Source organism: Zosterops lateralis (genome assembly GCF_965231275.1).
Source record: "Zosterops lateralis genome assembly, chromosome: 4".
Classification (NCBI taxonomy): Eukaryota; Metazoa; Chordata; class Aves; order Passeriformes; family Zosteropidae; genus Zosterops; species Zosterops lateralis.
In genome coordinates, this window is record NC_139765.1 from 29,003,043 (window position 1) to 29,026,521 (window position 23,479).

The 23,479-nt window shown below is 44.5% G+C and overlaps 1 protein-coding gene across 1 annotated transcript in view; it reads left to right on the top strand.

The window, feature by feature from the left end:
- The window catches only part of NTN4 (netrin 4), a gene marked incomplete at its 5' end in the record, with an annotated part of 44,343 nt that overhangs the window by 17,967 nt on the left and 2,897 nt on the right, over nucleotides 1-23,479 (top strand). Inside the window, 6 exons of the mRNA XM_083859055.1 lie at nucleotides 9,852-9,978; nucleotides 11,276-11,464; nucleotides 16,954-17,170; nucleotides 17,850-17,962; nucleotides 19,149-19,217; nucleotides 20,882-21,055. Of these exons, the coding sequence (XP_083715181.1) occupies nucleotides 9,852-9,978; nucleotides 11,276-11,464; nucleotides 16,954-17,170; nucleotides 17,850-17,962; nucleotides 19,149-19,217; nucleotides 20,882-21,055 (889 nt within the window). The remainder of the gene's footprint in view (nucleotides 1-9,851; nucleotides 9,979-11,275; nucleotides 11,465-16,953; nucleotides 17,171-17,849; nucleotides 17,963-19,148; nucleotides 19,218-20,881; nucleotides 21,056-23,479) is intronic.

Here is a 23,479-nt window from a genome sequence, read left to right on the forward strand (position 1 = left end):
TTCCGGAAGATCCAAGGATATTGGGTTGGGTCTTGAACCAAGGGGACAGAGATGGGTTTTGACTCTCACTCATGGGTTTTCTATTGCACTTTGCAATGCCTTTCTCTGGATAAAAACCCTCTGCTCTGGTTTCAAGGGGACTGCCATCACAAGAGCTCTGAGCTCAAATTCCTAAGGATCCACCAAGACTTAAACTCCAGGGAAGCAAGAGCCACTAATCCATAGGGCAGGTGATGGGCACAGCAGTGGCCAACACGTTGGATGCCTGTGGCATGGCATGCCTGAACCCAGCCAGTCCAGGGACACTTGCTGCCCCCAGCACACCTTATCCTTTCTGCTCATCTAGGCTGGCTCTGAAAGCTCTGGCTTTGCTGGTGGAGCAACAGTAGGAAAGACAGAGCAGCCAAACATACTACACTGAATAATGTTAGAAAGATCAGAAAAAGAAAAAGAAGGCAGTTAGTCAAGGTAAGGAGTCCAGCTCTTTGAGGAGGTCTTGTTTTACTTAAATTACAGCTTCAGACATGAAGCAGACAGGATGTTTCACTTCTAATAGAGCTAGCCTTGCAACATCTTGAAAATATACCAGTTTGAAAGCAGGCAGCACTGTGATTTATAACGCTGTTTCAAGTAGCACTGCTCTGCTTTCTACAGATGTCCCCTTGAGTGAAAGTCTTTGAAAGGAGCTGTTTGCTCAGGATTATTTTGGTGGGATATAATTGCATGGGAGCGTGGCCTGGAGCACCACTGAGAGTTGTAACAGAGCCTGCAGCCAAACAGGCTTCCTGTATGGCTACAGCCTATGGCAACCATAGCATGCAGGTAACAGGCAGTGCTGTGAGAAGGAAGCAAGTGCCAAAATCACACTGAAAACAGAGCAAGAAATAGCAACAAACCCCTGCACTGGCCCCAAGGGGGAAATTCAACTCCAGTTATAAATGTTTATGTGGCAGGAGTCCCAAAGGTGACGTTTCTACAGTGAGGCTGACTCATTTTGCTGTGTCATACTGTGTTTTACTTACAACTCATCCTGCATGTCCTGTAAGGGATGTGCCAGTGTAGGGATGACATAGCCCCATGGTTTGCAAGGAGGGTCAAGGCATGGTAAGAGCTTTCCTCTCCCAATAAATACCACTTTTTCTTCATAGAGCTGGGACAGTTTTGGCTGAGCCTAGTCCGTGCCAGGCTCCTGTGGCATGAGGCTACTGCTATTTGGGGAGTTCAGTGGCACCCACCTTGTGCAATGCAGCCTGGGGTTTGCCAGTGCATTATGTCAAGATTGGAAGAAAGAATTATTTCCAAGATGATAGGAAGAATTCATCACACACATGAATGAACAGAAAAGGGATGAAAGATTGAGATGTCTGTGGCTGTTTAGGTGGTAGAAGTCAGAAAACTTCTGAAAAGAGAGTAGGATTTCAAAGAGGGAGCATTTTAAGACATTTCAGCTGAAAAACTCACATAAAATATAATTCTGAAGAATTATGACCAGTCATTCAAGAGGGAGATGGAGACTTCTGTATGATCTTTATGTAACTCTATCTAAAAAGGGTTTTATCAGAACCAGCAGTGTAAAATTGAGGACAACAAAAGCAGGGAAGTACAAGATCATTTCACAATATGGTTATATAATCTACCTCTGTTTTTATGCTTGTGTAGACAAAAAGCCCTCCTGAAGAATATGCTCTAAGTTAGAGAGTTAACATCAAAATTTAAGCATGTTTAAGATCATTTAATAAAAAAAAACCAACCAACTTTTCCAAAAAATCTATATGCAAGTTTTCTTAACCCCCCACTTGTTTTCAGTCTACAGGCAAAATCCTAACTGCAGCCTTAGTTTCAGTCCCTCCTTGGCCAGCAGAAGATCCAGATGTCATATATTTATTTTTCTCTTGGGCTGCTCTGGGCAGTAAGCCAGGGTATCCCAGCAGCACTAGGCACAGCTCCCAGGTCTCAGCCAGATCTCGCAAAGTGACTAGAAGCATTTCAGCCACCTCACCCAGAGATGATCTGACCAAAGAGTGTGGTTATGTGAGAATGCTGGGGGCTGCTGCTCTGGCAGGTTGGATGCATGATCCTGACCCAAGGGGCCAGGATGGTCAGCTTGGGACATGGGCCCAGCTTGCTGCCACAGGATTCCTCCCTGAGTATTTTTTTTCTTGCGATCTCGGCAAATTGTGTGTTGAGAAGGTGACCGTTTTGAAGGTAAATATTGTGAGTGGCTGAAGTGAAGCTACAAGTCCACTTGGCCATGAGATAATACTTACCTGAGACAGCTTCAGGGTATGGGGTTGGGATGCAAACAGGGTGGCTTCATGAACAGAGGGTCTTCTTCTGCCCTGGCAGAAGCAGCTCTAGCTTCTTTTTCTGGGGTGGGGAAAACCTCTGTCTGCAATCTGTCTGAGTCAAAGTTCAATTTTACAGAGTCTGAGAAGAGATTTGTTTCTGTGCCCTCATCACCATCTAGCTACAAAACTCTCCATGATGCTCCTCTCCTCCTGGAAAGTCCCACACCTACTCTTTTTCCTAAAAGAGAATGGAATTTGTGTAAGAAAACCCTGTTTTTGTTTGAGTGTCAGAAATGCCATGTCAGCCTTCAGGTGAATTCTGAATATAGAGGTGGAACTTCTGCTCTAGTGGAGGGTGTATTTCCATGAGCTCCCCAGAAAAGACCTGGCTGCTTAAGATGGCAAGGGCTGCTCCTATGGGTAGTATGATCCTGACTGTCCCTTGTTGTACATCTGTGTGCAACAGACAACTGTCAGGTTGATACAGATATACTTTCTCTCTTTCCTACTTCTCCCAAATTGTCCTGGTTTATTGAAAGGGTCACTATTCAAATCTCGTCAGCAACAGCCCAGGGCATACCCAGGAAAAGATACACATGTACAAACAGGCCTCCTACCATACCATGCTAAGCAGTTGATCACTTTGTGAGCTGCATTACATGGCAAACCACAAATATGAGCAAACAAATGAATTCATACAATATAGGAGATCGCTCCTGATCTTCAGTGCCCATGAGAAAACTGTTTTTCCCTCTGATCTGTGGCAGAGGAGCTTCTCACTCTTTGCCAGTACCTCTGCACATGGAGCCATTGCACTGCATGCTTGGCCTCTTCCAGCTAAAGCATCCCCATGGCCTGCTTGCAGCTATGGCAAGTGGCATGCAGGCGGAGAGGCAAGCATCATGCAAGCATGGAGATAAGTAGGATCTTGCAATTTAGGATTCCAAAGTGGGGAGAGCAAACCCAGAGATACCTCACCTGGGCTGTGCATTTCGGTCTCAAGGTGAGAACTGGAGTTCATCCATCTCAGAGACTCCTTGGCCCTCTCTGAATGTGGATTCCTGCAAGGTAGCCAGTTGATATCTCCAGGCTTCTTCCGTAGTAACTAAGGTTGGAATCCTGGGTGGACTTGGCTAAAGCACTTCTGTGTAGTTAGGCAGGGTGAATATTCATCCCTGCTTCCCATGTGGCCAACCCAGTGGCTGTTATAAATTGTTATCATGCTACTGACATCAAAAGATGTTCAAGGTCTTCCAGAGCAACACTGACAGAAGCCTATTGTACAAGGAATTAAAAAAAACCCACCACACAGCCCCCACACCCTGGACAACAAGCTTTGTATTCTTTCACAAGAACGAGATAGGATATGAGGATTTTCTCATGCATAAATTTGGTTGTCTGGTGCTTTGGAAAAAGAATACCTCCCCTCCCCATGTGCTGACAGCCGCCAGTAGGCATTGGTTCTAAAACTGGCACAGCAGTTTGAGCACAACACAGTTCAAAAGCTATGGTTATATGGTTAGAGACTCAGTGTGAATGCTGCCATTTTCCCACAGGTTAGTATCATGCCTGTTTTCCATGAAAGTTCCATGAAAGTTAAAAAAAAAAAAAAAAAAAAAAAAAAAAAGAAAAGAAAAGAAAAGAAAAGAAAAGAAAAGAAAAGAAAAAAGAGCGAGAAAGAGAAAAGAATACAGTTTTAGCAGTTCCAAAAAGGAAATTCTATTAAAAGCTTTTGCCCCTCCCAGCTATTTAGACTGTTTATGCTATCAGATCTTTGGGACATCGATTTTCTTTTAGAGTGCATTTGTGTTGAACTCCATATAGTGGGTGAGTTCTTACAATAAAAATCAATTCATAACAGGTGACTGAAAGCATTTTTCCCCCAGTGCAGCATTCTTTATCACTGTCTAACATTTTGGAACATGATAAATATGGGGAAAAGGATTTTATAGGATTCAGCTAAAGAAAAAGGCCCATGTATTTGTGGTGTGAAAGGAAGCGCTGGAAGGTTATAATTTGGCAACAAAAGGCTCTGGAAGGAAGCATGCCCTAGCAACTGTCTTTGTATAGAGAAATCAGTGGCTCGTTTATCTTACAGAAGGCAACTTTTGTAACACTGTTTGCATTGTGCCTTCTAATGACTGACATTGTGACAGGGCTGTCAAGCTAAGAAGGGGAACAGTGTGAAAGTGAACTGGGATATAAAGACCCCATGACAAAATGAAAAATGTTGTAAGAAGGCCTTGCTGCTTAAATGAGTCAGGAGCCGTGTGAATGCTTAAAGGAGTGAGACATACTGGGAATTGTGTTTGTGTACTTAGTGATGCTCCACAATGACCCTAATGGGTACGCCTTACAACTAACTATAAGTTGAGGTGAATGAAAAGCGAAGAAAATATGTGCTCTTTCCCCTGTCAATGCACAGGGATCCCATTCTGCCTTCAGAAAAGTGCTGAGATGCTGGAGAAATCCTGAAGGCCAGGTACGTCATTTCCCCAGACTACCTTGTGTCCCAGCAGAGCTGCTGGGCTGGTTTCTCAGCCCCATCTCCCAGCTGCTCCGTGGCATGACAGGGTATTTGCATGGCAGACCAGTCCTGTAAGTGGCCCTCCTACAGCTCTTACAGACATTAATTTTGTCCAGTGTAGACAGTCTGTTGGCTGTTTTTCACCTGCTGCCACTTTTCCTTGTATTACCCCTTCTTGTCCTATCTTTCCCATATTTCTAGCTCTCACAGTATTTCTTTATAACTAAAAAAAATACATTTCCACCTATGGGCTGTAAGAAAGAGCTTGCTAGTATCCACCTTTCTTGTTGTTTCCAATGCATAAAAATATTTGCCATCATGCTGGAATTATGAAAAGAAAGAAGATATTTTCTTCAGTGGGATAAAGCTGGGTTGGAGAAACATTTTAAATCAGAGCTGTTTTGGGTGGTAGTCATTGTAATGCTGCTATTCTAAGAGAACAAATACCTCAGCCTGAGGCAAGGTTTTTGAATCACCTAGGTCTGATTTTTCATTAAACCTCTGTGAAAAAGGAACATGGAAAAGAAGGTACTAACCAAATGGTTGCACTGAGAAGCAAGCTGCTAAAGACTCTGTTTCTCTCTGCTCCCTCGGGTTTTTTTACTGCCCATTTAGCTGTTCAGCTTCTTCGTTAGTGGGTCTGCACCCCACACTCTGCCTGGCTGAGAGGGATTGGGGCCACCACGAGACCTGAGGGGACCCTGGAGAGGCAAAGTTTTCTCAGTCTATTTAAGTAGTCATGCTGTAAAGGCACAGCACCATTGGAACTAGGAAACCTGCTGCCTTATCCAAAGCTTACTCCCAAAGACTGAAGTCTAGGTAGCTGCTTCTGATACAGAAGTGGGGTCAACCAGGCCATTGCATCCCACGTCTCTGCAGGTGTTCATGCAAACATGAATCCCACTGAGATTCTGAGTCCCCAGGCCTGCAGCGAGCAGGGGCACACAGGTTTGCAAAGGGTAACAGCCATGCAAGGCCCTGCCCAGGTGAGCAGAGGGCATGTGGGATCCACGGTGGGATCTGTCTTTGGGAGGGAGCAGCTGATGGAGGCTGGTTGTGATAAACCCTGAGGAAATGAAACTGCAAAGCAGTTATGATAAGAATGATAAGAATGGGGAACATGTTCCTCCTGGCCAGGACAGGACAGCATCCACTGGGTAAGATGGGAGCCCAAGCCTACAGGACCTCTGTGCTGGTCCTGTGCTTGCCTTTACACAGATGTCAGAATCATGCTATTCTGTTATTTTTAAAGCTTTTCATCCAGGCCATTTGTTTCCTTTCACCCAGGTGCATGGCACCTTTGCAAGCAATCGATACCAGGAGTGTCATGCTGTACTCTGGCTCTGAGTCTATCTAGATGAACACTAGCTGGCTTGATTTGCATCATCTTCAACTTGGCTCTTTTGCAGCTCTCCTTGCCACAGCATGAGAGACCACAAGCCTTCCGTTGCTGCAACTGATTTTAATTATATACAATCTCTTTCCTTAGAGCTCACATACAGATTAATATTAATATGTTGTGCACAGCTGTTCAATGGTTTACTTATTAGCTCTCCATGCCAAATTAATGGTGGCACAGGAGATTCTTGGGATACCATCCTATTCTATTTTATTTTCACCCACTTTTCTTTATTCCAGCAATGCAGCATGCTCTATTATAAAGTACTTGGGCTTTCAGAAAGCCCAAGCTCTTGCTCTTTGGAGCCACAAATGCTCCTTGGTGGGGCATTTTGCTTTGCTCTCTCTGCTGGTGTCTTGGGATGCTTAATTCTTTGAGATTTTCTTGTAGGGGCATCCATGGACAGCAGGGAGAGGGAACTCTGCAGACCTGAGATATTCTAGAAACACGTGGTTTTATTGCAAGGGTTGTGGGTAAAAAGGGCTTTGCCTTCAGCCACCAGCCTCGACTGAAGGGAAGCCCCAAAGAGAGAGGAAGAAAGAGAGGGGGTAGGAGTTAAGGGAGCTAGCGGGGGTAAGGGAGGTAAAAGAGCTAAGAGGGCTAAGAGAGCTGGGGCAGGTAAAAGAGAAAGCGAGGACCTTATTACAATACATGATATCTCCTTTTGTGTTGAATATTCTAATTTACAGTGACCAACCGGCACGAGATACAAAACCTACAAACTTTGCATGCAGCCTATGAGAACTACTATATTACTGTATCATCCTATATTCTAAACTCTAAAAATTACTTTTCTTATCTACTTTTTCCCTGATACCTTGGCAGGGTGGAGAGGGGCTACACCCTTAGGTCCTTTTGTTTTCTATCCCTCAACCTATCTCCAGCTGATCACCATCTTCCTGCCTGCCATGATCACATCTCAAAGCTGGCCTTCATTTCTATTTCACTCACAAGTTTTACATCTCCAGTATTTCTTGCCAGTCAATCATACCTGCAACCCTTCTTGTCCTATCTTTCCCAGTTTCTGAGGTGCTGCTGAGTTTCAGATGAGTTTTTGGATTATTAATGCTGGCCTCTGGATGATTGATTGGGTCTCCACTGATGCCTTGTGTGGCTTTGGCAAGGAGCAAACTGAATTTGGAGGGTGAGGCTACAGGCTGTGGGCACAGAAAGGGGGAGCACGCATCCCCACAGTAATCCCCAGTGTCCCCGTGTCTGACAAAATTTCTCTTTGCAATTCTTCTCCGATACCCTTCTCACTTTGGCATCATGATTGCAAAAGCCCCAAAGGACCCCCTGTTTTTGACCATGGCATTCTCTGACTCCTTCTGGTCACCTTCCCTTCCTGATCATGTGTGTCCTGGCTCTGGTGGGTCCCTCTACCCTTACTAGCTGGCACAGTCTGCGAGGAAAGATTTCTGGAGGATGTCTCTGGCCACAGATGGGGTTCAGGCTAGTACAACATGTCTAGCCCTAACCATTCAATGGCCAAAGGGCTTGTAAGAAACTCCTACCAAAACTGGCATCAAAGAGTTAGGACACCAACAAAACCACCAGAAGATGACCAGTACGGTTTTAGTCATCTTCTGATTCCATGCAGGTGTGTATGCTTTTAAATGTATGTGAAGAGATTCTGTAACATTGGTTTGTGTGTGGACCTTGCCTAAAAAATATGAGAGACAGAAATTTATTGACAAGTGGTAATTTAGGAAAGGGAGGTATCTGAGAGTTTGAAGAACATTTTATTGGTGGTAGCAAAAATGAAAATATGAAAATACATGACACACTTTGAGAACTAAATATACCTTCTGCAAATTTGATGTTTCTTTTCTATATTTACTTCTATTTCTTTTTAAATATTAGCACACATTTAATCTTATATCAATACAGTAAGCCAGACCAAGTAGTATCTGCAGTGAGACCAACTAATACCTGTGATGAGGCTAGAGAGCACTGAAAACAATGTTAGCTTAGTATTTTCACTTTAGCTTAGATGCTTGTGCATTCTGACTCCCATCTGTACCTATCCATTGCTTACAAAGCCCAGTTGCTGTTCTGCATTTTTTATGATCTGACATTTTAATAGGGCAGGAATGAATTCAAGAAGTTTTTGAAAGATCTTGCTATTTTCATTTCTGCTTGAAAGTCTTGGAAGGACTTTCCAGGTCAGTTTTGAAATTTTATCTGTACTGGTTACATTTGACTCCTGTGAGATAGCAGCTGAAATCTGTTCATTACAAATGAATAAATCAAAAAGTTATCATTAGCCAGGAGTGTGTGTGGTGTGTGTGTGTGTGCACTTAGGTAACAAGCAGCAGCTGTTTACAACATGTTCAAGGTCCTCTTCTCTTTTGTTTACTGTTCAGGCTTTTCACAGGAACCTTTTTGTGGCAGCCTCGGCGGCAAGTCATGCAATTAGGAACAGCACACTTGTAAAACCACAAGTTAAACTGTGTGGAAGGCAGCATTTTCCAGTAGCAGTTAAAGCCATGCCCCAGCTCCAGGCTGGATCACCAGGCACCCCAACCCCCTGTGCTCCTTTCAATGCCAAAAGCAGCTGGCAGCTGGTGCAGCTCTGTTGGTTTTATGGCCAACCTGTGGCATGAGCACGGGGCCACGCTGGCAGGACAGACTGAGGCCCCCAGCTCGATCATAAGCTGCAGGAGAAGCTGAACCATGTATTTAAAAGCAAAATGTGGAGCAGAGCAAAGCTGCAAGTGCAGGCACATATCAAAATAGCCACAGTAGGTAGCTACCTGCGATGCTCCATGAGAAAAGGGCAGGGCCTTCAATCTTGCCATCAGAGCCATGCTGCTGCAGAGCTTGATCTTGTTGCATCCAGGCACTACCCTCTGGCTACATCCTGTTTTCGTTGCATTTGCCAACAGGGTGAGTAATGCCAGTGACTGACAGGGCAGCTGGCACCAAGTGTGCTGTGCTGGCTTTTCATCTCTAATTACGCCCTTACACTGGGCTGTTTAGCTATTAAATTATCTGTCATGAACATGTCCGAGTATAGTCAGTCATGGGCCTTGTGCTATCCTTGATTCTTCCTTTGTGGGGCAAAAATTCTGCCCCACAGAATATCTACTCATCTACTAGGATGAGTAGATATTTATGTTTCAGGGGGTTTATTTTCTTTTCTCTCATACTTATTTTTGCTGGAGATAGCTGGGAACACAGAGCTGGGTGCTGAGATTGTAGGTGCTATTCCTGCAGTACTGCAAAGGTATATTCATGTTTATGAGAGAGAAAAAGAGAAAGACTTTACAGTGTTTCCCAAGAATGCTTTGAATCCTGGCATTTTTTTAAAGTCTCCTGGAAATTTATGCAGCATCTGGAAACTGCTAAAGACCCTTTCAGATCTCAAAAAAAAAAATTTTAAAAAAAGGTATGATTATATAATATCATGAATACCATGACATGCAGATCTACACATACTAACCTAACTGAAAGTGTAACTAGTGTAACTACAGGATATTTACCCTTGGCTGAACTGGGCATCATGCTATATTCCTCCTTCTACTCAATGCAATAGCATGTAGCTGGCATGCTATTTCCTGTTTGTGGCCATTGCTTGTGCCCTGGAGGCTCTGGCCTTTGCTGTGGGTGATCCTTGCTCTCTTTCCTCTCCTAGGTGCATGGGGAATGCATGTGCAAGCACAACACGGCCGGGCCCCACTGCCAGCACTGCGCCCCACTGTACAACGACCAGCCCTGGCAGGCTGCCGACGGCAAAACCGGAGCCCCCAAAGAGTGTCAGTGTAAGTAGTCACTCAGGAACAGTGTCTCCAGATCCTCTGCCACAGTGAAATGCTTCCTCCATGCGTGCCTTTCTCCTGTGTGTCCAAGAGGCAGCACATCCTGAGGTGGTGGGGAGGTGCTTTCCAAGCAGCTCAGTGAGTGAAGTGTCCCTGCCCAGCATCCACCACATGTTTGTGTGGCAAGGACAGCCCTGTTTGCACAGCCCCTCACTTGGAAATCCTCACGAGACCATAATGTCTGTTGGTTTCACCTTTCTTTGGGACCCAAGTGCATCTCCTAGGGATAAGGTCTGCTGCTGTGGGCAGACTGCAGCCTGCCAGGGTACCTTGGAGGTGACAAGGAGACACACTTGTCCTCTCTGTGGACACCACTGACAAACACATTTGCAGGAGGTGTGACATCTGCTGCTGGATGTGGGCTCTGCTCACCCCTGGGCACTGAGGGTGGAAGGAGCCATGGGCTCTGGAGGTTTGAACACTAGTCCTGCAGTGCCAAGGAGAATGCTTAGGGTGAGTGCTGGAAGCAAGGGAATGCAGAGGTCATGGAGCCATCTGCTTCAGTAAGAGGAGCAGTATAGCCAGAAGGGTGCTGAGGACTAACCACACCACTCAGGAAGGTTTGCAGGCTTGCTGAGTGCCGTCCTGCTTAGGCTACAATGCTATCCATACATAAACTACCATCAGCCTGCCTATGTGGGCTATGGTCATGCTCACTGCAGAATGGATGATCCCTGAGTGAATGACAGTGAATTCCTACTTACACCAACAGCATTTCATGAGCAGGGATTGGAATAGATGTCACTTGACCCCTGACTTCGATCGTGTGGGCATGCAGACTTCCTCCATGCCCAGCACAGGGTAAGGGGAATTCTTGTCCTCTCTCACACACCACTCCTCCACCTGCCTTTTTCCTCCATCAGCTGCAGGGAGTGTCCTGACAGCACCCTCATGGCAGATGTTTTACAGGTTAGTACTTATTTCTAAAGCTGGGAGGGAAGGATCCTTCCTCAGCAGGACCAGTGAATGTGGGTCTCTCTGTTCTGGCCTGACCACCTGTGGCTGTTCTTGTACTGGAAAACCTGTATTGGAAATAAAGAGTTAAAGAAAATACATTTTCTTAAATGTTATCTCCAGAGGCTGAGAAGTGTAGATGAAAATGTAGTGATACTTCATGCATTCGAATTAATAACAGGTTCATAAGTCCCCATTCCAAAACATGGTTTTGTGTCTTTTTTCTATAAATCAGTATCTTTCACTGCCTTAATGAGTCTTTCTGTTCCCCTTGGCTTCACCTCAGCATGCAAGTGCAATGGGCATGCCGACACTTGTCATTTTGACATGGATGCGTGGCTGGCGTCGGGCAATCGCAGTGGCGGCGTCTGTGACAACTGTCAGCACAACACGGAGGGGCAGCACTGCCAGCGCTGCAAGCTGGGCTTCTACCGCGACCTCAGGAAGCCCTTCTCTGCCCCAGACGCCTGCAAACGTAAGTCAGTGACCTTGTACTAGTGAAGGGCTTCTCAAGTGGGAAAGTGTCAAATGAAAGGTGAGATCTTCTCGCCCCTCCTTGGAGCAATCTTCCTGCTTCATTGCAGGACAGGGAGCTCTTTGAATCCTCTTTGTGATATTACTTGCAAAAAGCAGTGGTGATATTTGCAGGGTGAAAGTCTGTAGATGCTGTTGACAAATCTGTCCCAAGGATCCCTTTAGCCTGAGGGCAGGGGAAGAGAGATGATTCATTCACTTTCTCCTATTGCTATTTTTGGAGAGGAAAAGCTGCGTCTTGTTTTCACATTCTCCTTGTTTGGTGATTGTTGCAACCTCAGAATCAGGTTCCTCAGCCAGCGGGGGTGAAGCCAATAAATAGCAGTATCCACCTGTTTGTGTTCGCAGCAGCAGCAGGTGGGTATGGAAGCACAGACAGGAACACCAGTTAAGTGATATTCCAGAAGGTGGAACACTGAGGAGGCAAAACTAAAAGCAATGATTCAAGAGCATGTGAAATTAAATCTTTCCCAAGCAAAGAAGCAATCCAAAGGCTACACTCCCCAGGGACCACTGGTGACTCACCATGGGGGACTCCAAATCCCCAAATTATGCTGAGAACATTATACTGGTCAGCTAAATATGAGGTGCAGGCATGCCCTCCTCTCTGAGCCTACAGCTGCCCACCAGCTTCACCACACATTTCTCCTCACTGACTCACTTACTATGAGGGGGACCTTCACAAGTGACAGAAAGAAATCCAAGTGACACCCTGCCTGTGTCTTTTGAGGAGACACTGAGCACATCCAACTGACACCCTGCCTGTGTCTTTTGAGGAGACACTGAGCACACCTCTCACCTCTCAAAGAGAGGTACTTGCACGTAAAGGAAGATGGAACCCTCCTGCAATGAGGAGCTGCACCCCAGGCTAGGAGGGTGTGTGAGGTTTCAGTTTGTTCATTGAGGTCTGGTGGGGAACAGCTGCTTTTGTCCTGCTCCCTTGCTGCATATTATCCTCATGAGATTCCCAGCAGCCCCACCAGTCTGTTGCAGAGGTCCTCCTCCTCTCCACCTCTCACTCATTGTAAGGAGGGGCAGCAACAGCTGAACTGCCTGTTTTACAACCCTAGTTCTCTTTATGGAAATGGAATTCTCCATTGCCTGTGTAAATAATTACTTCACTGCTGTAGTACATACACAATATTTTTTTAAACAGTGGATTTAATGACTTTAAAAAGTTTCATTATCTACTTGTATACGTCAAAAGTTCTAAGTCTCCTCTGTAGCATCAGATACTTTCCCTCCTTAATTATTGCCAGAACTTAGGCAGTGAACTTTTGTTTTGGAGTCTCATTCAGAAAAACACAGGTTTGAGTCTTGCATTTAGACCCAAAGCAGAGGCTATGTATTCATCCTTGCTGATTAAAAAAGGAATGAACAGTATTAATTGACTGCTGGTAGGTAATGCAGGACAGAAGACTGAAATAAATGCTGCATGGGACCCTTAACCTCTGAAACATCATTTTACTGTGGTTCTGGTACCTTTGCTAGGGTTGTAATTCCTGATATTCTTCACATGCCAGCTCCCATCAGGGAAGAAGATGCACTTTTCTGAGGTCATTGAAGAAAAGTGAAGCTTTGGCGCTGAGTTGAGTGTGATTTTCTGGACACCTAAAAACACTACCCTTCACCTTGGAAGCAGTAAAAGTGGCCTCTATCTTCCTTTGTCACCTCATTTCAGTCTGTTGAGAGGGTGGAGGAACTCATTATAGGTTTGTGCCAGAATGCCTTGTCCATAATCTGTGGCTGTTTGCAGGATCCAAGAGGAAGTCAAATGGCACCTCCTGGGCTGGCCAGCACAGAGCCTCCATCCTTGCAAAGCCAGATGGAAACAAGAGGTCTCAGGACACATTCCTCAAAGCAGCCCCAGCTTGAAGGGAAGGCTGCCAACCCTGTGCATTGCCTGTGTGCAAGTTAGACCATTGATAATGAAGTCAGGCAGTACATCACATCATTAACTATGTGTTAGCCAGATTCCAGGGTTCTTGATTAAAAAGTTTCTCCCTGCCTTTATGAGCCAGAAGAAGGTGTGGATATTAGATGATTAATGGGCATTTTTGTTGGCATGTGCCAGTGCTTGTTTCTCTTGGCTTTCTGCATTCATCTCTGAATCACTGGCCCATGGCATTCCATTTTCCATACTCAAAAAAAAAAAAAAAAAAAGTGTGCCTCCATTACTCCTTAATGCAATAATCTGACTTTATGGACCACTAGATGTTCATGAACTCTGGTATTTAAAAGCCAAAGATAACATATATTTAACGAGAACTGTAAGATACTCTTGAGTACAGTGAGAAAAAGTTTACATTTATTTACCTTCTGCATTAAGTATATCCACTTCATCACTCTTTTTTTTTTTTTTTCTGCATTTATGAATTGCAGAGCATGATACTCCCTCAAGTATCTGAGCAAGACAACTTTTCCTAGCACAAACTGAATTCCATAAATATAGGGATTATCTGAATGCTTTCTTTTCAGAGACCCTGTTACTACAAACTCCCAGATGATTTCTCTCTGGGCATTTCAAACCCTCACAAATACATTCCTCCCTAAGACCCCTTCACCTCTTCATTTCTGGTCTCCTGCTGCCAGGAATGCTCCGTGCACCCAGAGACCCAACACCTCAAGGGGGAGATGGCAGCTGTAGGGTTGTAGAAAATGACTAATGACTGTTAAATTAAATTATATAAGATCAATTACAGCCTATGCCTGGAACATTTCCAAGGACCATGCCATGATCTGCAATAACAAGGGATGTGCGTAGAGCCCTATTATTTTTCTTGGGAAGGCCAAGGCATTGCCTGCTTGCTTCTGGCTCAAGACACCATTATTGTTCAACCATTGAAAATTTAAAAATACCTAGGTCAAAGTAAATAAAGGAGTTGTTAAGCCACAATCTTTAAGAATACTTTAAAGATTCTTGTAGGCAAAGTGTGTATATAAAATTTGCTGAGGAGTAGGCGTGTACCTGATAAAATGAAACGTCCTGATGTTTAAAACACCAACCAGATGACTCTTTCCCCCGTCATACCTATGAGTCCTTTTCTTTCCATCCTCATGAGTTTTTAAGCCTCAGCTACAGTACAGTTGCAGACAATAAAATTGATTATTATAATTGTCAAGTTTATTTTGCTTTTCAGCTGTAGGTTTTTTAGGGTAAATACTTGTCATTTCCAAAGGTTAGCTGGCAGCCTCATTTCTGTTCTTGGTGCATAGTGATGGGCTTCACTTTATGTCTGCATTGCTCAGCAAGTTCCCACTGAAACCCATCACAAACGTTTACTGTGTTGAAAATTTGGCTGCCAGACCATTCAGATTAATGCTCTTTAGTGCCATCTTGAACCTTCACCCAAGATCCAAGAGCAAAAAGCATCAATTTGCCAGCCACCAGTGGAAAGTGGATTGACACCTTGGTGGCTCATTGAGGAGCAGCCAGGAAGGATGGGATCCCTGGAACTGGGTATGCAGGCCTGTTAGAAATTACCAGCCTTTACAACACATCTCTCTGTGGCTTTTATTAAAAAGTATAGCCAACTATATTCTCATTTTTAGTTGTCTTTTTAATTGCCTATGAGTTTGCTGCTCTTTTTCGTAACAGCTTTTGTAAATTTAATATTCTTGCTTCACTGTAGTGTTGCCACTGATGTTAAATTTTATATTAGAAAAACAAAAGTGTGTAAAACAATTGTCTGAAACATAAGCTCCAGCCCCACTGGGGTTGTATGTAAAATTCAGCTGAAACCTGACCAAAACAGGACCAAATCTCTGGCTGAGCAGTGGGTTTATCTCATTAACTGGAGGAGAATAGAAGGGCCTTAAGTGCCTGATATTTTCCCTGAAGGGCCTGAGGAATGCCAGAAAGACCCTTCTCATCTAGTAGGAAAAGAGAGCATTTGGCTATATGTATCAGGTGTAAAACACTTCACAGACTTCAGGAGAAAGGTATGCAAGTCTCAGTGCACGCTGTTGAAAACTATGCTATTAAAGGTACCAGAGTTCACTGCCTGCAGCTACTTACACAGTTTGTGGAGAGGCTTTCTAATCTTTTAATTTTATATAATTATATTTGTTTGCAAGTGGAAAGGGTGGGGAAAATTTGGGGATTACTTTGGCAAAGATGTTGGAATCATAATCGTCTCCCAGTTAACTGCCAATATTAATCTATCCTTTAATATTTTGAAACTATACTCAGATTGACTCAGATGTCAGATTCCTGAAACCACAAAAATGTCAGAGCAAAATTAAATGTACGTATGCAGCAATAAGTATTTTAAGAGAAAGAAACGTCTTGCCTGTAGTGGCTTTCCTGCTCTATTGCCTTCACAGTTGCAAAATAGAAAGACTGGTATTAGAATTTACTGATAATATTCCCTACACACATAATTTTTTCAGGAAATTCAATTTCATGTAAATGAAGCTTTGGGCAAAGGTCTTTCAGCAGGGATTTTTTTGCCATAATGTATAAGGCTGACTGTACCATGTCCAGGTCAGAGAGCCAAACCCTGAGATGAGAAGAGAACAAGTCACCCAGTTACTGGTCCTGTGGACCACAGCATCACCTGCTCACCTGGCCACATGGTCAGGTTGGCTCATGCTTTTGATAACTGTATTTCTGTTCTCTGAAAACATTAACATCTTTGGGGGGAAACAGCCTTCTAACAGATATAAATTATGTTTATGTAAAAAACCCCCAAATCCCTAAGGAGTAGGTAAGGAAAAATTCACACCACCTATTTTAGGGCATCCTTTCTGAGAACCCAATATGTCCCAGCACACTTCTAGTGCATTGTTCTGATGCAAGGGGCTGTGAGGGAGAAAAGAGAGGAGCTGGCATTTCTGATATGCACTCTGCAAACCTGTGTCATGGAGAATATGCAAAAGCCCATCTCTGAGCTGTCAGTTTCCTCATTCTTTTTTTCTAATGTTTTTAATTGATGGTTTTAAAAATCAGAGACATAGGGGTACTTTTCACTCAGCCTTCACTTTAATTAAAATGACTGTTCTGAGGGGTTTTTTAACCTCCTGGATGCAAGACAGTTGTTATTACTTTAAAAAGCAATTATGCTCTGATTCATTTTTTTCAATGAAGCACCCGCAGCTGCTTAAACATCACAGCGAGGCAGGCACATCCCTGGGTACTTGGCCAGATTAGAATCCAGATGCTGCAAGAAAAGTAATGAAGGCCCGTTTGGCAAAACATAACACGACACCAGGGTAGATTGAGTAATTAAAAACTAGCCCACAAAAGTTAAAATTCTACAGATTCCAAAGGGAGACTCTTCTCAGATTTGTACCAGTGAGGGATAAAAAAGCCCAGAGACCCCAGAGGTGTCCCTAGGCAGAGAGGTAGGGTTTTTTTCCTGTGCCTTTGTGATGCAGAGGTCGTGCCCTCACAGATGCTGTGTTCCTCACGGTGTTCCTCCCCTGCAGCTTGCTCCTGCCACCCCGTGGGATCGGCTGTGCTCCCCCTGGGCCCCCGCACCTTCTGTGACCCCAGCACCGGCGACTGTCCCTGCAAGCCTGGGGTGGCAGGGCCCCGCTGTGACCACTGCCTCCCCGGCTACTGGGGCTTTGGTCCCTACGGCTGCCGCCCCTGCGACTGCGCCCGCAGCTGCGACCCCCTCACCGGGGACTGCCACAGCAGCAGGTGAGCTGGGGGGCTGCCACATCTCACCAAACCTCTGCGATCTCGGCTCCAGCCAAGGCTCTATTTGCACATGGCAAGCAGGCTGAAAAGTATCCAGTATGTAAAATACTTGGGGTTTGGTATGGCCAAGAAGAGGGGATAGAGTGGAGCTGAAGCTGTGGTTCCCTTGGGGACCTGGCACGCCATGGCAGAGCACCAGCAATGTGGGAATTTTTGTTCTCAGTGCTGGTGTTAATGTTTTGGGTCTTTTCCATAATCTTCACAGTTGTTTCCTCTCTACAAGCAAAATGTAAGCCTCGGGGACATCAGAGTAAGAGGAGACCAAAGGCTTAATCATGCTGTTGTAACTCAGCTTATGTTGACTGTGGCTTGGAGTCAAGCTTTGACTTATAGAAGAAAGCACATTTTGATAATTCCCCACTCTCCAAATCAGACATGTTGCTTTTTTTACCAGACTGAAGATATTCGTGGTATATAAATCCCTATAACATATTTTAAACCCAAAATGGATCCATGATCCTCTCTGACAACACTCAACTGTTCACCTTCCAAAACTACCTCTTGCATTTACCATCATCAAGACATGCAGTCACATTGTGTCTGGAAGATGGGCTGGTAGTGGCCCTGCTTTCCACTGGCTCCCAGAAGAAGGCTGATCATCTCCCTTTCCCCTCAACAGCTCAGATGTGACCTGGCACAATGAAGCACCTCCTTTCCAGTCAGTACTCAATGAGAGTGAGCCCACCTGGGGCTGGGAGGATGAGCAGGGCTTCTCAGCACTCCGGCACTCTGGTAGGACTGCAGCTTTGTACTTTGTGTTCTACCTGCCCAACCCCTCCTGCCAGCAGCCACTGCAGACCTAGTCTTCTGCACTGACTTGTACCTAGCACCCTGGCAGTTGCAGGGGGAATGGACATTCCCTCACTAACGTGGAGAAATGTTCTTGTGACCACCTCCTTCCCCTCCAAGAGCCAGAGGAGCCTTATGGCTCATCCCATCAATGCGAGGATATGCAAACCCATTAGGCAGATGCTCCATGCTAAATGCCTGTACCCAGCATTTAGCTGTTGTAAAACAAGAATTTGTGGTCTCAGCTCTGAATTTCAAGGCTGAACGCCTTCATGTTTTACTTGACCATCATGTTTTAAAGGTATCGTTATATTCCGTAAAACTCGATGAACCAGCAACTTTATTCAAAGGGCAGGGTATTCAAAGGGTGGGGTTTCCCACTTCACTGGCAGGCAGTTAGGGGATTTCTAACTCAGAATTTATTTCCCCAATACCCACAACAATTTTGGCATCACTTGCAGCTTATGATGTGATTTGAGATGATGTAGCATGCAGCTGGAGAAGTTATTTCCCTCCTGCGTTCCCAGCCTGGGGGAGGTGGGTGCTATATGAAGGTTGGTGCAAGGCAGGCTGGCCCCCTGGGGCAGCATCAGGCTGTCCTCCCTTGCAGCTGCTGCATGCAAGCAGGCAAGCGTCATTTCCTCCATTTTCAGAGAGCAGCTTGATAACATCTTGAAGATACAATAATTGAGTTAATTGAGGGGAAAGCTCCATCATTTGTCTGGGCGATTTCATTTTAAACGTAAATAAGTATATCGTGTTGTTCTTTGTTCTAAGATCACGGAAGTCATTAATCTGCCTTAACCTCTGCAACATTTCCTTTTAAAATTTTGTCTGGTACATTATGGTGTGGAAAATACCACAGGGAAAGATACGCATGTTATTTGCATCCCAAGGCAAAATAATAAGGCCTTTGTTTTTCTTCTCTTCTAATTGTAAACAAGGAGTAATTGCCCTTGGACTAAGAGTCTATATTCATTCTCAATCTGAAAACAGTTGCAAAGTTCTTTTTTTTGCATGAGGCTTGTGGACCACTTGAAAAACCTCTGGCACTTCCTGGGCTCTGCCTGCAAATGCTCCTATCTTTCAAGCACAATTCACAGCCATTTGCTTCCTTCTTTTTCCCCAGGTAAATGTGAATGTAAAGAGCAAGTTTTAGGGAATCCCAAGGTCTTCTGCGGGATGAAGTACACTTATGGTGAGTTGTGGGTGAGGGGGCTGTAAAGGGAGGTCTGCAAGGCAGTGCAAAAGTGTACATCAAGCATGAGAGGTGCTGTGTGTGCACTGCTCCATCCTGGCAAACCCATGAGATACTTAGTCTAAAGGCAGATCTTCAGTCAAGGTGTATAGGTATCACAGTTCCAAGTCAAAGTGGGTGAAGCAACTTGTTCTGTTACCCATCCCTCTTGCTATCGAAACATTCTTGTACAAAAATCACAGGAGGACAAGAGCTGGAAAGCTGGAAGTGTCTCTGGGAAGGTCCAAGACAGACCACTGTTACCAAAAACGGGTCACTGAGACAGTGTCTGTAGATGAGGTACCCTAATCAGAGTCTAGAAATGACTGTATCTGAATGATACTGAATGTAAGGAGGGACCATGATCACCACTCCATGGATGAAATAATTCTGGCAGCTGCTGGGAATTTCCCCCTGTGAACAAAGTTCAGCTGTTGCGATGGGATAATGTATATTGCCTGTGTGTCTCTGGGATTTAAATGAATGAGAAGAGGCACTTTGTTTCCCAAGACCTCCCTGGTCTGTGCCACTGAACTGCCTCCTTCATCCTGTGGCAGAGCAAGGAATGCTCTGTGCAGCAATCCCAAGGAATCTCTTGCAGGGGTCTCTTGCACCTGTTTCATCTCACACTGAAGTCAAAAATGCACAGAGATAGCCCATACCTCTGCAGGCTGCAGAGCAACCCACAAAGTGGAGTTCAAGGGGCTGCCAGTTGTTGAAATGTAACTCTGGCTTAGTGATCTTAGGAAAAAATTTGATTCTGCTCTGTCTTGTTTCCCAGCCATGATAGTAACTGTGTTTAATCTTGCAAAAGATAAGAAACTGGAAAAAGAAAAGTTACAAAACCTCCATAAATCTTATCTAAAGTGCACTCAGGTTCTTTCCCCTTTCATCAGTCAACATGTGAAGGTGTCAGCTAGACTAGAGAGAGAGATGAATTACGGGGCTCATCATGAGCTCCAGGAGGCCACACTGTGAGAGGCTGCCCTGAGCTCCCCAACGTGAGTGCTGAATAAAGCATCACCACATGGGGATACCTACCAGTATAGGCTGAGTGGAGGAACTGAGCCCTGAGCCTCCACCATGCAGGGGCTCAGCAGTGGAATGTCAGGTGGTGAAAATGTGCCTCTGGGTATGAGTGAGCTCAAAATACTCCCTGATTTGCCCCAGTCCCCACCAATGTCTCACTGTCCTCCACTGGATTTGGCAGTTCTGCAAATCAGCAGGACTGTCACCAGGGTGGGAGGAGGATGAGGCCAGCAAAGCCTTCTGGTCCATCCCTAAATCCAATTGATTTCCAAAAGTACTAAGGAACACAAAGGGTTTGCTGAGCTCTGGGGGGAAATGGGACTTCATGCCCTCATGGCAGTTCTAGGGGCCATTGGCCAAAACAACTGGCAGCATTTTCCCCCCATCCCAGGGGGATATATATGCTCCCCAGCAGCTGCTCTGATCCTGGGCTCCCCAGCAAGGAGCACTGGGCTAACTCTGCTGTAACTAAGCAATTGTCCTCACTGCTTCACTCAGACACCAGCACTAGACCAGGATAAAAATAAAAAAAAAAAGAGCCCTGTAAATAGTTTGTGTATTCCTGGTTTCAAATTCCTGCTTTCCTGTGATCCCAGTGATCAAGGTGAAGATCTTGTCAGCTCATGACAAAGGCTCACATGCAGAAGTCAGTGTGAAGATCAAGAAAGTCTTGAAATCTACAAAGCTGAAGATCCTCCGGGACAAGAAGACAAGACTCTACCCTGAATCCTGGACTAACAGAGGCTGCACTTGTCCCATCCTCAATCCTGGTAAGTTTGACTCCCTGAATAGTACATCCCCACCACATATACACAGATTTCATTCCTGACCCTCTAACCCCTCATACCAATGAGCTGAGATTGCAGCCTAGTGCTGATTAAAAATTATTGGCTGTTACATCACTTGGATTCCAACAGCAATCTCCATCAAATTGAAATTTCATAGAGAAAAGTTTGGTTCATCCTATAGATTTTAAAACATACAGTTCTCTTCATGTAGGGTAGTAACAAGCTTTCAGCTTTACCAGTCTCTGTTCCCAGAGGGAGGGAGGTGCACATCACGCCACAATTGCATGATATATCTTTCAAAGCTAAAGCTAATTTGAATCCATAAAAACACATTTAAATCTAATTTCAGTCATGATACTGCACTGAAGATTAATCCAAATTCCAGTGAAGATTTCTCTTTGAAAGTAACACAAATTTACATCTACAAGATTTGGAAGAAATTTTCTTGTGCAGTGAGGAGAGAGCTCCACAGTTTTTTCCCATCTTTTTTCACTGAAATGGAGTATAACCAGTGGTGGCTAAACAATGCATGCAGTCTCTAGTATGGACAAGGACATGCAGATTCGGGGGTTTCTTCCACAGTGCAAAACTAAGCTCCAGCTGACACGCTTCTCTTTACAACTCCAAGATAATGAGCAGTTACCAACTAACTCAGATGAAGGGCTTTCTTTCCACAAGGTGTACACACCACTGGGAAATCAGCAATGGGAGTATTGATGTAGGTGCTGAGACATCCCTTTCAGCACTAGAAACTGGGGGCTACAGGACTATCTGTGAGGCTGGGTAGTGCAGAAAGTGCTGCAAACACTGACAAGGTGTTTGCAGTCTTCTTTCATGTGCACAGGAGTGACTGTCTGGTTTTGAAGGCAAGCTGCTGTGATAGCACAGCTGTAGCTAGGAAGTCTTGTCAGGTGCAAAGGTCAGATGAATCAGCAGCATTAGGTAGGGCTCTACTGTTTAAGTGCAGTAAGACTTTGGATACTGCTGGAACACCATAAATCACTAATCAAATAGCTATAGCTGTTTTATTTTCCCATATGCAATGAAAACACAAGCAAGAAAGCCCAGATGCAGCTGCCTTGATATGAACCTGAAGCAATGCAATGGAAACTGTCCAAAACTGAGCCTTCAGGGCAGCCCCACACCTGACACCCAGATTTACCACTCAACTAACTTCAGAGGAGCTTCATTGATTTTCCCCAACAGATGAAAAGACAGCATTAATCACAGAATCAATGGAGGTCTCTTAGGCAACAGCAGAAAGGTGGAGATACAATTGTCTTTAGTGACAGTCCAGGTGTCTGACACATCAGGTGTTACTCCCTTGTTACTTCCTTGCCAGCTCTCATGGTTTACGCTGCAAAGCTTGGTATTGTTTTGAAATGCAGCTGCTGGTCCCATGAGTAAAAGTTGGTCTCAGCCTTCATGTTGAAAAGAAGTCATGTTGCTAATAAGAAACTTGAAAACATCCGTTGAGTGAATCTTTAAGATTCAATAATGTCAAAGAGGGAAAAAAGGATCCCAGATATCTTTTTTTAAATTCACTATTTTCTTTAGCTACCACATTCATTTCTGAGTGGCTTGCAATATAATATTAGCAGATTCAACCCTCTATCACAGTAAGAGTTTGTGGCCTACATGTGAATAAACCAAAACCAGATGGATGAAAAGTCAAGCTGATAAAACAGTTTTCTGACATACAGCTATAATGGAAATCACAGCTTCAAAAACATAGAGGAGATCAAAGATAAACATAAAAGTAAGACAGATGTGGGTTTATACCATTTTACAGAAGTAAAGGGATATTAAAAGGAGAGTAGACTCTTAAAGGCTCTGTCAAGAAAAAAAAAACCTCCAAGCATTTATCAAATCTCTGTGGGCTATTTTCAGATGAAAAACATCCTTAAGTTCCTACAAGGGGAATCCTTCCACCACCCTTGCACACCTTCTGCTACACACACACACACAGAGGCAGATTGTGCTTCTGGGGACACCTTGAGCTGAAAGATTTAAAGGCCTTGTGTGTTTGCAAGGTAAGAGGAGCCCATCCCTTCCATAGCTCTGCCAAGCACAGTCACAGAAAGGCAGAGAGCCACCTGCCAGGGAAAATTGCACAGCCTCAAGTCCTGGCTTGTGGCATCTCAATCATTGGACTCATTTTAATTTTACAGTTCTGTAGCATCAGGTTGAAAATCTAGAAAGCCACATTCAACAACCTCAGCAATATTTGCTTGTTCTCTGAGTGTGCATATCATGTTCCTCTCTTAAGGGAAGTAAATCAGGGAACCGTTGAAAAGTAATGTTTATAACAGCAAGATTGACTTGGCCAAAATTAATGTCTTGTAAAGGGTGATGCTGCCACACATATCCTGTGTTTACTTGGCAGAAAAGAGGATGTGTGTGCCC